At 35.3% G+C, this 14,292-nt stretch overlaps 2 protein-coding genes across 3 annotated transcripts; one reads left to right on the top strand and one right to left on the bottom strand.

The window, feature by feature from the left end:
* Window positions 1-905: 905 nt before the first annotated feature.
* On the top strand, window positions 906-10,305 carry LOC105695874 (DENN domain-containing protein 4C). Of its 2 annotated transcripts, XM_012417872.2 has the most exons (19): window positions 2,076-2,403; window positions 2,475-3,074; window positions 3,205-3,788; window positions 3,874-4,111; window positions 4,181-4,451; window positions 4,552-4,643; window positions 4,730-4,980; window positions 5,194-5,364; window positions 5,426-5,554; window positions 5,679-5,928; window positions 6,003-6,153; window positions 6,266-6,469; window positions 6,644-6,868; window positions 7,110-7,205; window positions 7,455-7,702; window positions 7,790-8,048; window positions 8,176-8,577; window positions 8,761-8,927; window positions 9,001-10,305. In XM_012417872.2, exons 1-19 carry the CDS (start codon window positions 2,076-2,078, stop codon window positions 9,135-9,137), a joined length of 4,803 nt encoding a protein of 1,600 aa, XP_012273295.1. In that variant the 3' UTR covers window positions 9,138-10,305. The 2 variants fall into 2 exon arrangements, with proteins under 2 accessions (XP_012273297.1, XP_012273295.1); XM_012417874.1 differs by lacking the exon at window positions 7,110-7,205 and having other exon boundaries at window positions 906-2,403.
* A 205-nt stretch (window positions 10,306-10,510) lies between these two features.
* Window positions 10,511-14,084, bottom strand: LOC105695883 (CAAX prenyl protease 1 homolog). Its single transcript, XM_012417889.2, has 6 exons — window positions 13,875-14,084; window positions 13,348-13,494; window positions 12,961-13,164; window positions 12,382-12,897; window positions 12,170-12,313; window positions 10,511-12,077 (listed from the first exon to the last, which is right to left on the bottom strand). The coding sequence occupies exons 1-6, from the start codon at window positions 13,974-13,976 to the stop codon at window positions 11,859-11,861; spliced, it is 1,332 nt and encodes a 443-aa protein (XP_012273312.1). The 5' UTR covers window positions 13,977-14,084; the 3' UTR covers window positions 10,511-11,858.
* Between the last annotated feature and the right edge of the window lie 208 nt (window positions 14,085-14,292).

Raw genomic sequence — 14,292 nt, 5'->3', positions numbered from 1 at the left:
AACTGCAATGTGTTTTGTGCGATTGCTATGAACTGTAAAACGTGGCGAAAAAAAATTGCGTAAAAAACCGTACCCACCCTTGCCTTCCTTCAGAATTTGAACTTGCGATACACACGTTACACCTGACGTCATACTGACTACGTCAAGCTATGTTATTGGGTATCTCCTTCCATCTAGGTTTTGTTTTCCCTAGGGAACATTCATCATTTTTTTTATTAATTTCCGTAGCTTGTAAAGAATTGTATATAAAGTATAACTCAACTCTTGGGCACCCACGTTGTAATTTTGCTGGTATCATTTGCGGATAAAATAAATAAGGTAAGTGAAGGGTAAAGTCAAAGAGGGCGCCACGAGTGTTCTTCCCTTACTATCAAAAGTGAGCAGTGTCGGTAAGCGCAGATAAGCCACCACCGTCAACTACCGCATTTTAGCACCGTCGATAAAATGGAATTCTCTCGAGGAAAGTTATTCTAAATACAGAGATGAGCATCTCTGCTAAATAGAAAAACCAAGCGTACATACATAATTAGCAAATCTATTTTCTACCGATAACGTGTATTTTCATTATAGTATAATGTGTACCCAATATATTACATTTTAAACCAAATTAGATTAAATTCCAATATGTCTGAAACTTGACTTCCTTTCTTATTTTAATAAAAATTGAGTGCCCTGTTTACCGACCGAGTAGCTCCAATTTCTGATTCCTGCTAAATTGCATATTAAAACTCAAAATTAATAAAAGACTCCAGTTGCTGAAACTCAGAAGTGAATATTTACAACTAAAATTCTTATCAATATTTCTATAATTATTAGGTCATCTAAGAGTCAGGAGAGCCCGAATGGCAAGTGGATTTCTTTTTTAAATTAAACCTTGCCCTGGCGGCCATTTTGCCGCCCAGAAACATGGCCGTCCACGAAACAAGAATTTTTCTATTATTTTTAACTCAACCACACGTTGCGATACTAGAAAAGCGAATTGAGTCTATTTTAGTGCATTAACGAGAGTACGGACAAGAAGTAGACCCTAAACTCGTTGATTGTCTAATGGGGATGCCAAGACGTGATACGATTCCCCCAAAGTTCCGCGGTGTGTGACATTCTAACCTAACATTTCTTTAAGTGTTTTTCTTAAACAAGGAACTCGTTTCATGCATAACCCCAGTGTGGTCCTAATGAAGGATTATTCCGTGGAACAGGAACATCGATAAGCTATTTTCTTTACGCAGTGATTCGTGTGCCTAGAAAATTACTAAGCTACTCTATATAGGTAATATTTACAATGATTTACGTTTACGGTATGAAGGAAGTAATGTGATAATATATTAAATTAATATATATGTACGTGGATAAAAAAAAGTTATACGTATACACACACGTAAATATTCATACAACTACGTGCTGAGATATCTGTCATTTGTGGGTGATTAATTTAAATCGATGCCTTGATTTTGGTTTACGTTGATTTTGTTTCGTCTGTTTATTTTGATATTCTGCAGTGTGTCTAAAGCTACGTTCCATTTGACATGTATATCATGATTGGGATACTATCGAATTTTATTTTTATATCTAACGAGCTAAAATAAGTGCGACAGATAATGTTTTGATTTAAATGGTCGCTGCAGAAAAAAGTATTACTTAAACAGTATACCAACTTTCCTTATATAATAATTAGTACGTGTAACCCATATTGTTTAACAGAATACATAGAAAGTAACAAAGTATGATATATTAAATTCATGAATAAAGCTTATAAATAAACCATACCGTAATTGATGACGAAGCAAAGGAAGTTATCTTTTTTAAAATATTATTGAACATTCTATTCTAACAAATTACTAATGATTCATTACTCAAAGAATTGAGAATAATATTTGTGATATCGAAGTGATGCATCAAGTGGACGTGCTACATTAAATGACGAATACAGTGCCATGTGTTTAAATATCGGTCAATGCACTGTCATAAGTTCACCAATGCAAAGAGACTATGCTGAGAAGGATTAACGAGTCCAAGATATTTCAACCTTGACGATAAAGTTTTGTGTTAAATTCTGTCCAAATAACTAATTCAGGATGGATGAACGAAGAGTAGCTGATTACTTTGTGATCGCTGGGCTACCTGGCCAAGACGATGACGATAGCCAAGAAAATGAAAATAGTAACGAATTGGAAGACTGGTGTCAAGAAGGGACACATCTAAAGGATATGAACATGCAAGCTCCTATTACGGATCTAGCTGTAATATTTCCTGCTCTTGGCGAACAATGTCCCGAAGGCTACACAGTATTGGAGTACACGGTATCAGGCTTGCCCGCCGACTTAAATCATGGAAGTTTGAGAACAAATGAATGCTATTTATGCTACAGAAGAGGACGAGATAAACCACCATTAGTTGATATTGGTATAATTTCTGCATCCATACTAACATTCTTCATATCATTTTTATCTCTGGTTTATAAATGTCTCTTCCAGGTGTCATATACGAAGGAAAGGAACATATAATGAAAGATGCAAAAATGGTTTTAGAAACACCGACTGGACATGTCGCAAATGTTAATAATTCCACATCTAAAATTTTTGTGACATACAGACGGGCGAATCCAAAGATGCCTTGTAACTCATTAGTTGTCACTGACATATGTGTCATTTTAACAAATAAAGGTGAAACCCCACCACATGCTTTTTGTGTTATTGGAAAGAATCTGAATAAGGGCATGCTTGGGAGTGATGTGTTTTTATGCTACAAGAAATCAATGAATCGTGCAAATCTTATATCATTCAAGCCAGCTATACTGTATAAATATCCAAATACTGATTACGATAGTTTTGGGTTTCCTAATTCAGTGGCTATGTTTTGCCTTCCAATGGGGGCCACTATTGAATGTTGGCCAAAAATGGCTTCGAAACCGAAACCCGTCTTTTCTACGTTTGTTTTAACTGTTGCGGATGCAGCTCAAAAAATATATGGGTCCGCCATCACTTTCTATGAAGAAATTATCCCAGACACTAACATTCCAAATTGTATACAGAATGAGCACAGCGAAGATGATACAATGAAGAATGCTAATGGCGGTATGAAGTTTTCTATTTATTCCATTCCAATTAAGCTCTATAATACTATAGAGCAACTGACTTTAACACTTAACTCGACTAATTATTTTTCCACCATGCTTTTATTCATTAGAAAATGTATTTATTTTAGATGAGATTATAAACCCTATGGAGACAACGGCAGATAACATGACTGGTTCAAGAAATTCTAATATTTTAAAAAAGCTGAACTCAGTGCAACTTGAAAAACTACAATATACAGACTCTAATAGTCAGTCACTCAACATTAGCAAGTCGATCTGTATCCTATCTCACTGGCCATTCTTTGAAACGTTTGAGAAATTTCTTGTCTTTTTGCATAGCATGATCAATGGAAAACCACAGAATGTCCCGATAGAAAAGTATATTTCTTACTTTCTATGTGACATACCATTTCCTAGTCCACAAAGACCAAGAATTCTCGTACAACTTAGTGCTGTGGATAGATTGATCTTGACGCAACCCGAAGACTTGGCTTTGCCCAGATCTGGAGCTAGTTTTAAACAACTGCTAATTAATCTTGGACCAGACAATTGCTTGTTGATATTGTTACTCATATTGACGGAGCAGAAAATATTAGTGCATTCCTTACGACCAGATGTACTGACTTCTGTGAGCGAAGCTATCGCTATGATTTTGTTTCCATTTAAATGGCAATGCCCTTATATTCCATTATGTCCATTGGGATTGGCAGAGGTCAGTTTTTATTATATCATATTTTAAAAATATTTATTTTAAAAACAATCAATTTTCAATAATGACATTTTTAACATGCAATTAGGTACTGCATGCACCGCTACCATTCTTAATCGGAGTCGATTCACGATTCTTTGATCTCTATGATCCGCCGTCTGATGTCAATTGTGTCAATCTAGATACAAATAATATTGCGATTTGTGATGATAAAAAATACTTGAACGTAAAACTTTTACCGAAGAAAGCAGCCAGAATGCTTAGGAATCGTTTAGAACTTCTGTACTCTAAATTAATTTCTCTGGGAAAGTCTTATTCTCAAAAAGGTCCGTATTTATTTGATGAAATATAATTTAACAATAAACGTACTTTTCTTATGAAATTATATATTTTAGAAAAGAACGATGAAGATTTTAGTGTTGACAAAGAGTTCCAACAGAAGCAGAGGGAACAAGCACTGGAGCTTGAAATACAGGATGCTTTTCTTCGTTTCACAGCATTAATACTCAAAGGCTATCGAGCTTATTTGTTACCAATTACGAAAGCACCTACTGTTGGATCAACAGATCCAACAAGTCTTTTCAATATACAGGCATTTTTAAGAAGTCGTGATAAAACCCACGCTAAATTCTACAGCATGCTCGTCCGAACCCAGATGTTCATTAGGTGATTAATATCGCCAGAATACGAAATATTAGGATCGCCTAATTCCCTGGTGTAATTGCAATTTTATAAGTGGGTAACAATTTACTGACATTATTTACAGATTTATTGAAGAAAGAAGTTTTGTGTCAGATATGGACATGGCAGGCCTAGCGTTTTTTGATGAATGTACGGAACGTGTAGAAGAGGAAAATGGTACGAACTTAAACCATCTAATTGTATCATTTTGTAATACTTATTTTAAATATTATTTTTATTTTAATGAATACATTTTTCTCTAGTTACGTTACTAGAATTGGATGAGTCTCAGCATAGCGAACGAACAGTCTTTATACCTCCACCTGAAGGAGGAACCAATCAACCGCCAGTAGTATACAAGACATTCAAATTAAATCCTGATTTAATGAGACCCCAAAAAAATATCTACTTAAAGAATCCAGCCTTGAGTGCCTTCAGTATGGTTCCTGGCAGTCCCATGGCTCGCAGGACAAAGCACGAAATTAAAGTAGCTCAGAGAATGGCCCGAAAACAAGTAAATTGAGATTTTTTTTCAGATCGATTAAATTTTGAGAAACTAATCACAAAACTAAGTACATGCAATAGTACAATAAGAATAACCTAGAGAACCAAATAGTCTAATTTAATGACCGCTTTTTAAAGTGAAAGTGCAATCACAGTGGAAATTATTTAATGAATAACGAAGTTACGTTTTGCCTATTGCCGCTGTACTGAATTATTATTTCAGGCTGCTATGCCAGATAGATGGGGCAGATGTTTGCTTGGTACGTGCTATAGCCTCTGGTTTTTACACTTACCAGCTATGCTCCAAGTATCCAACCAACCGGCTGCTATTCTACATCAAGCGTATGAATTGCTCGTTAAAATGCAAAAACTAAGATTGGATCCAATGGAAGAGGTAAGTTGTGCGATCTGCATTAAATGTTGAATCATTATTCATAATACCTGTGTTTTTGTAGGTTTGTTACAGAGCCATGATGCAATTATGTGGTATGTACGGACAACCAGTTCTGGCTGTTAAATTACTATTTCACATGAAACGAAGCGGCGTACAGCCAAATGCCCTAACATATGGATTTTATAATAAGGTATAACTCTGTTGGAATAATTGCACAGTACTTATTACATATTTACGTGACTAGTATTGTGTATTTAATTAGCAGGGAAATTAAATAATATACAATTTGTTGCTATTTTTCTTATCGACATTAGGCTGTCCTCGAAGCAACGTGGCCTTCGGATATGACAAATTCGGGTCAGTTAATGTGGAATAAATTACGTAACGTTATTGTTGGAGCGGCTTTATTTAAAAAGGCTGGAAAAAGAAGTGCTAGAAGGAGATTGAGCAACAATATGGACTTACTTCGATCCGACGAGAAAATTCAAGGCTTAGAACATGCCATTTCACGATCCAGCTTGGATAGTGCTCACTCTCAAGACACGGAAAGTATCCAGAGAGAACGTAAATATAAACCTAATAGTTATATTCATCTTCAATTACTTTAGTTCTTATAATTGTAAATTTTCTGTCAATAGCACTAAAGGGCAGTTCCGTCCCAGATTTACCAGCTTTTGGTTTAGTCGAAATGAAAAGCAAATTTCTTCGTCAAAATAGTATTGTGAAAGATCAAGCAATCTTAAGTACATCCCAGCCGGAAGCACTCGACAGATCCCCTACTAATCCCAGGTGACATTTTAGTTCGTTATTTCAAAATGAATCGGCATAATCGTGTACAAAACCAAATTTTTCTCTTTTAAACAGTATAAAACTTATAATTAGGGATTATGTTATTTTTCAGATTAATTCGAAGCATTGAATCACCGTTGAAAAGTCCTGTTCGAACTCCAGTAACAGAAAACGATCCTTTGGGTGCATTAATCAATGATGAAACGCCAATCGTTTCTCCTTCTGAAGAAAATGATTCGACTTGTTCAACAAGTACTTTAACAGTAGTGAATAATACTGTCGAAGAACGACCTGGAGGCCCTCTTTTATTCAGAAGGTAGAAATCAATTTTTTTGAAACTTATTAAACATTGACGTTTTAGTTAAGAAAGTATAGTATATTGTTTTAATAAATAGCTTTGACCTCGGAATAAATTAAAAAACAAAAAATAAAGTTTCAATACGAAATTGTTTTTTATTCTTCAAATAGTCATCCTGCATTATGTTTCCAGCAATATTTTACCCCGAAGTGCAACGTTTCATCAAGCTGTCGAAGAGGCAGGTGGAATTGGTGGTCATTTGCAAAGAAGTGAAACAATGCCTCATTCCGTTGCTCAACAAGGAGAGCAAGAAAGAGAGAGGGAAAGAGTAGAAATCAGCAGTCTCTGGGCACAAAATAAAGACAGCGTGACATCTAGTTTATCTAGTCTAGGATCGAGTCTCAAGCTCAGTTTCGGGTAAGCTCATATTTAAAGCAAAAAGATACTGGGCAATTAAAGAACCAAAAGATCTCCAACTAAAGCAACGAGAGTGTGCTCGTGAAACGCTAAACTGACTAAAGCTTCATTTTGATTTACTGCGTCATGTTATAATTATTTTGTTAATATTTACAAATTTTTAGTTATAGTTTGAGCTTGACACTTTTTTTTACTTTCTATTATTTTGCATGTGTATGTATTTGTTTACATATTAACTTAGACGGTATTCTACCGGAGGACTGGCGTTTGCCAAAAATAAGGAATTATTATCATCTAATCAACTCATCGAATCCCTTAGCCTCTCCAGTTATATCAGGTATGTTCTAAATTGTATTAATTCGTATAAACATAACAAAAGGATTAACCACTTAAAAAATGTTGCCCACCAATCATGGAGTTTTATCTTGAAATCTATGTTTGCCGTAGGTTATTATTAATAATGGCAAATTCCTCATAATTAGTACCAAATGTAAGGTATTAACGCGCCATCTCCGCCTCTTGTCATTCTTGCCCTCTTTTATATAAATTATTTAACGTTATCATTTAATTAAATATTAAATTACAGCCCTTCAAGTTTAACTGGAAAAAAATCCAACGAACTTATTCTGGGTGGCTTAAATAGTTTGAAATCAGCTGCTACAACTGTCGTAAAGAAATTCGATGAAATAAAGGAAGCCATTTCAGCAACTAGCACTCCTGTTAAATTGAAAGAACGTGAACAGCGATTGGCGTACGGTGTGTCTCATGAATCGTTAGATTCACTCACGGATGGGTCTCAACAGGACCGCAATGAGATACCTTGCAGAATGTCCGGTACGCCTTACACATTTTTATGAACGTGACATCGATTACGATCAACGTCAAATTAACATGTAAATACATTACTTCGTACACCTTTAGGTGATGCAAGCGCTGATTTAGGCTCCTTGTACGAACTATCGGACAGCTTATACCCAAAAGGTTCAAGAGACCTAGAAGAACGCTTAGCTGTTGAACTTGTGCTTTCGACGGCTAGCAGATGCCATCATTGTCTAACAATTCTTTACGACGAAGAGATAATGGCTGGCTGGCAACCTGAAGATTCTAATTTAAATACAGTATGCCAATTTTGTGACAAGGCTACTGTACCTCTCTTAACGGTCACGATATTGGATTATAGGTGCGTTAACGGAAGGGCATTCTTGTTACTTATAATTTTATTTTCTACGTCAATATTTAGTAGAGTCGTGACGGCAATATCTAACCCGATAATTGTGAAATTTTTAACACTTCATTTTATCTCCTAGGCGCCAAGAAGGTGAAAAGGGCAACGATCCCCTGACGGGAGCTTTAATCGAGCTCTCGGATCAGCCTAGAGAATTAGACGAACCTATTACCGTCCCTTATCTAAATCCTCTTGTTTTAAGAAAGGAATTAGAGAACGTTCTCAGTCAAGAAGGCGACTCATGCCTCACCAAACATAGATTCATCCAGGAACACCCAATCGTGTACTGGAACTTAATGTGGTATTTTGAAAGAATCAACATGAGCAGCCACCTTCCTGATCTTTGGTTACACAATGAACAAGAAAAAGAATTGCAGTGTAATTCTGGCCTGGTAGGCGTAAGGACAATGTGGGACAACGAAAAACTTCATATGGATCGATTACCGATGTACCTTCAGTGGCGAAGTGCTGCAGAAGACCGAACGTAAGAAAAGTCAAACCTCGCCAGCGGTTGCCACGCGTCAAATAATATTCAATAACAATTGCACTAGGAAGAATGACTTCAATCATTCAAAACGATTCACCTCTAGTAATGTTTCAGATGAGATGAACAGATTTGGCTCCCATGCGAAAGATATAATGTTACATTTTTTCATACATGTTACAGAATGATGCAGTCAGTGATATCACACGTACGACTCAACGATTTGACAAAACCCATAAAAAGAGTGGCCTTAGAAAGAAACAAAAATCAAACGGAAGCTCCTTTTTCTATTTATCGAGACATTTTGTTCCTAGCATTCACAGTGCTTGGTCGAAGTAACATAGATCAGGGTAAGAAATGTCACATACTCCGGGTAATGCCAACTACGGCAAATGTTATAAGTGCTTGTTAAATTGTGTTTAGGTGCGTTTGATCGCGAATATCAGGTATCATTGAAAAGACTGACGGAGTACGAGGAGAAACTACTGCGCAACGTTGACGCTCCGCCCTCCTTCATGACAACGTGTTGTAGACACTATTTCAAACAGCTGAACGTGTGAATAATCGAACAATTTTTTTATGAAATTATATGCCCAATGTTATAAACATGTACAGCTGGCTGTCTTGCTGCATTCAAGTTGTCGAACGTGGTTAAGAAGTAAGTGTACCTCTCACCATGGTTGCACGAAGCATGCGAAAGAGAAACAGGTATTAAACACGAAGAACAAAATCCAGACAGTCCTTGGTACGCTCTCGAATGATTACTAGTATTTAATAAGGATTATTTCGTATTTATTCGTTACTTGCTGTAAAGACTCTGATCATTGTATGGTCGACGAGGCCGAGTATACGTTACGGACAAACCCATGCAATAAGATGTATATATACATACATACGCCTTTCCGCTCTTCGAAATTGTTGGAACCATTTCTTGCGAGAACGTCCATGTCTACTTAAATGCTCATGTTTTACCTAACCTTTGTTCTAATCCCCAGTATACATAGTTGCCTCTAAGAGTATGATATGGGAAAGTGCTACGTACCAAAGAATTTGTAGACCGCAACGTCTAACCCCGTATTCCCTCCAGGTGTGCATTGTGATCATACGTAGCTCTTCACTTGTTGAAGTAAACTTGTTATAAAGCAGGGTAAAAAGTCGTGACATCGATCGGTAGAAAATTCGTCAGGACTGGTAGTGATTTCTTTTCCTTTTGGTTTTTAACGGCATAACGATGATGTCTACTTATTCGCGTGTACAAACATATTACTTGCAGCGTATGGTAACTTTTTCCCTATACTCTTAGAACCGCACGGAGCACGACCAATGTAGATATTCATTTTTATTATGTATATAGTGAACAGTTCGGGAGACGCGAAATGATCTATCGGAAGCGAAACTGTGTGTAAATTGTATATTTTAAAATTGTGTCCAAAGGAAGAGATTTCTCACCACTTTCAAGGCCACTTCTTTAAGTCACAGTGCAATAAACGCAATCGCATGTACGTATGTAAAAAGGCTAGATCTCTGTCCTAAATCATGTTAAAGTTTCACGTGGGCTTAATGTCGTTGACGAATAAATCATGGTTCGGCAACAAATTCTTAAAACTTGACATATTAATTCCATAGTCCCTGAGCTGTTCATTTTGATTACTGGAAACAAATGTATATTCGTTCTCTAATGTATCCAAAATATAAAATGAAGAAATAAAAAGCAGTTGAGGTATTTTATAAAAAGTGCTTCTATGAATGTACTTACCCTCATTCACGTAACCAAATTCTTCAGTTATACATTAGAACAAATTATGATATAATAAATTACATCATTACTGATATAACAACTTATCGGTAACTTTTCACGTTGAACTGATCATACATAAATTAATAGATATTTATTTACAGATGAAAGAGTAAGCTTCTGCAATTCTCAAGTAAATAAAGTAGTCTTTTCATTTATTAAACTATTAAAATACAAAATAATTGAATCATACCAAAGGTCTTTCTAAGCACCAATATAATTATGTATTTATGTAACATTTACATCCATTTCATTACAGACTTTAGCATTGAATCCAAAATAAGAAACTTACAAACTACCGATACTTCAACTTCTTACAGCCCTGAAGGTAAGTACAAAGTGTTGAGTCACTTTTTCGTCACTTGTATAAAATATGAAGTTGAGTAAATCTGACAATACTCATAGATGACGTAAAAATCAATGCAGCTTTGTCAACATTTTTGTTTACTAGCACTCTGTACGGAACTTAAATATGTATTCGGCACTTTAGTTTTAGAATTATGTAAATGCAAAATGCAACCGTGAACAAATTTTCACTGAACTACGGATCAACATTTCTTCAGTATTCATTTATAGAATATTTGAACGTAAATAACGCCATGACGGCGTCGCCACTAAAATATCGCACTACTATCGGATGGTCCAAGCCTCAAATTTTAAGTACGAAAAGGGATATCTAGAGTATCTGAAAATTGCAGGCTAACATTTAGCTATATTCTCCACATATGCACCGATTCATTGGTACCATATTAATCAATCGATAAATTGATAAGCCAGATTTCAGAGGGCAATGTTTAGTTCTGCAGTATGTACATTACTGTAAAGAGACGTAGCATTGATTTGAGACCCATGATCTTGTCTGAAACGCTCCTGCATTTCTTGATCAACCATAAATTGACCAACTGACGTATACGAACTTCAATGAAGCACACCGAGAGGCTCTCATCTACAAATCCTCAAAAGGTAGGTGCAAAACTCCCACGAAAGTTTGTTTTCCAGAGAAAAGATCTTGGGAGAGAATTATTTCCTAAGAGAATGCAGCCGAGTAATCCAATGAATTTTTCTACAATTCGTTTTCATAAATAAAAATAAATGAAGCTACCATGTGTAGTGCGAGAAATCCCTGAACGACTAAGTACCTATTATAAGATTAGAATGAACTGTTCAACGAACACAAAGAAATTAATTTTAATTAACGCATTTCAAAGTCAACATCAAAGTCGTCAAATTATTATTAAATTTAAACATTATGAATGTAAATGCTGGTATTTTCAGCGGTTAATATTCGTCAAATATTGACATTTTACTCACAATGTTTATAATTGGTCGTGTCCGACCACCAATTTTATTCGTTCATTCACTCCGAATCGTAACCATCCAAATATAAAATGCATTCAGAAATATTATTTGAAAATAATATGCGAGCTTACACACACACACACACCAGTTTCTGTGCGTTTTGTATGAATATTTTGCCGAATAATAATCAATCTTCTTTATTTAATGCCTCCAATCTTTCAAGTAGTGGTGGATGGCTATGATGCCAACCAGAATACAACTTGTCGAATAAAGGATATCCTAGATTATCCTTTTGCAACGTTATTAGAGCTCGCTTCAAGGATTCAGCCCGACCCAATGTCTTTGCAAATTTATCTGCTTGGAACTCATACTTTCGAGCATTCACTGTTAGCAAGAATGCCATCAACTATGAAATAAAAATAAATTATTTTCAGAAACTAATTGCGCTGATTTAGCACTATTAAATTGTTAAATTACGAAGAAAGTATTTCATATTACCGTATTAAGAGGCATAAGGATGTACATCATCACAATAATAAGGCCAATAAGTATGGGTTGCTTATCCATAAAACCGAAAGCACTGTACATTGGCCGGTAACGAAATAGTTTCGCAAATACTACAAAGTTGACCATCAACATCAGCTGAAAATCAGATAATTAATAATAAAATCAAAGTAATGATTATTAAATTTTGTTCATTTCTTTTATACCTGAGATGCAATAAATCCTTTTAGAGTATGACTAAATTTCCAATGTCCCAACTCATGTGCAAGAACAGCAAGAACTTCATTAGTTTCACAGCCCTTAACTTTAAAATTGTCCTTTTCATCGGGCTTGTAATATTCCTTTAAAAGCGTATCAAAGAGAACGATTCTCTTATGTTTGTAAAAACCATACATATACGCATTACTGTGCGAAGATCTCACTGATCCTTCAACTACGTACAGTTTATACAATGGGAAATCCAACGATAATGCAAGAGCTTCAATATTTTTTCTAAGTTCACCCTCGGGTAATGGAGAGTACTTATCAAATAAAGGTGCAATTACTTCAGGATATATCACTAGCATAAATAATGAGATAACCGTTGTAAATAGCCACAAATACATGAAGAAATAGTCTCCTCCATGTTGAACTATCCATATAATTCCACAAATGAGTGGCAATGTAATAACTTGTGTAACCACAAACATCTTCGCTTGATCTTTTACAAAGAATAATGCTGTCTGTAATATAATAACATAATTAATATTTCTGTTTAAAATGTTCTAATGTACCAGTATCCTTGCCTGTTTGTTAAATCCATGCTTCTCTTCCAAGACAAACGTATGATACACTTCAAATGGGAAATACACTAAAGTTGTAAATGCATTTATAATGAGCATACACAAAGTACTCGTAAACATCTCATTTGATTTATCAATTCCAATTTTTTCTGCTAAGCCAATGCCCCTCTCCCAAATATAGAAGAAAGCATTCATCGAGATCAAAACCTAGCAAGTCAATCAAATTTAATTAATATTAAGAATAACTGTAAACTTGCTAAATATGATAGATCACACATTGCAAGGAACTTAAATTATATAAGTTATACAGTAATTATCTTTGAAGGAATAGTCAGATTTGTATAATCTTTTACGTATCAATGAAGGATAAAAATTATTTTAATACCATACCGTAGTCAAAACGGTAGAAAACAAGTTCTTAATAATAGAAAAACTATTCTTATCCAGAGCATAAAGGCGTGTGCTCGTATATATATCCTTTGGCATAATGGAGTCTAATGATTCTGGTAAATCAACTAGTTTTTGCATTAGATGTCTCTGAAATAATAATTCACATTGGTATTGGAATTAAATCTCTCCAGCTTTGTTCCTCACATATTATGATTCTTCTCTTCAAAATAAAATTCTCCCATACTTTCCACGCTATCATTTGCATTTTTTATGGCTATATGATGAGCGCAACAAAAAGTAAACATATTTATTCTAGCAATAACAAACTTGAGTAAAAATATATCGATATAAGTAAAATAACCTGCGTATGACTTAAACCATTAATTGCAGACATTCAATAATTTTTAATGACTTCAATTATCTCTGGTGACGTAATATGTGTTAATCATTGTATAAATTCCCTGTTAATCGGTATGATTTGTCGACCGAGATTTTATAAGTGGTTGCATCAAATAAAATCTAATAACCTGTCGTAAACTGATGTACAGCTCCCAAAAGTATAATAACCATATCAGACATAAAACTTCTTCTCGAATATGTTGCTCTATAAAATTCATAATTGTTGCCATGGTTTCAATTGTACTTTACAACGGCATAAGTTTTAACTTTTCACTCAACGACCAAATTTATACATGAACTTCTTCACGTTGACGAATTCAAGCAATTTAAGTAACATCCAAGGCATGTCTTAGACCATAAGTATCTAGACAGAGATTGCTCACGGGTAGAGTCGCGCAATAGCATCGTGTGCTGCCCTCTGGTTTCGTACGATATCTTTCACCGTTTTTTGCCCCCAAGGGCGGCGCAACGAATTTCTGGTAGGGGCCAACTCATCTCTGCCAAATCAGAGATGAGTTGAAAGATTCACGGGAAGGATCGAGCGAC

Source organism: Orussus abietinus, unplaced genomic scaffold (genome assembly GCF_000612105.2).
Source record: "Orussus abietinus isolate OABI.00-Male unplaced genomic scaffold, Oabi_2.0 scaffold123, whole genome shotgun sequence".
NCBI lineage: Eukaryota > Metazoa > Arthropoda > Insecta > Hymenoptera > Orussidae > Orussus > Orussus abietinus.
The sequence above is the reverse complement of the archived record's forward strand: the minus strand, read 5'-3'. Positions and strand labels throughout refer to the sequence as shown.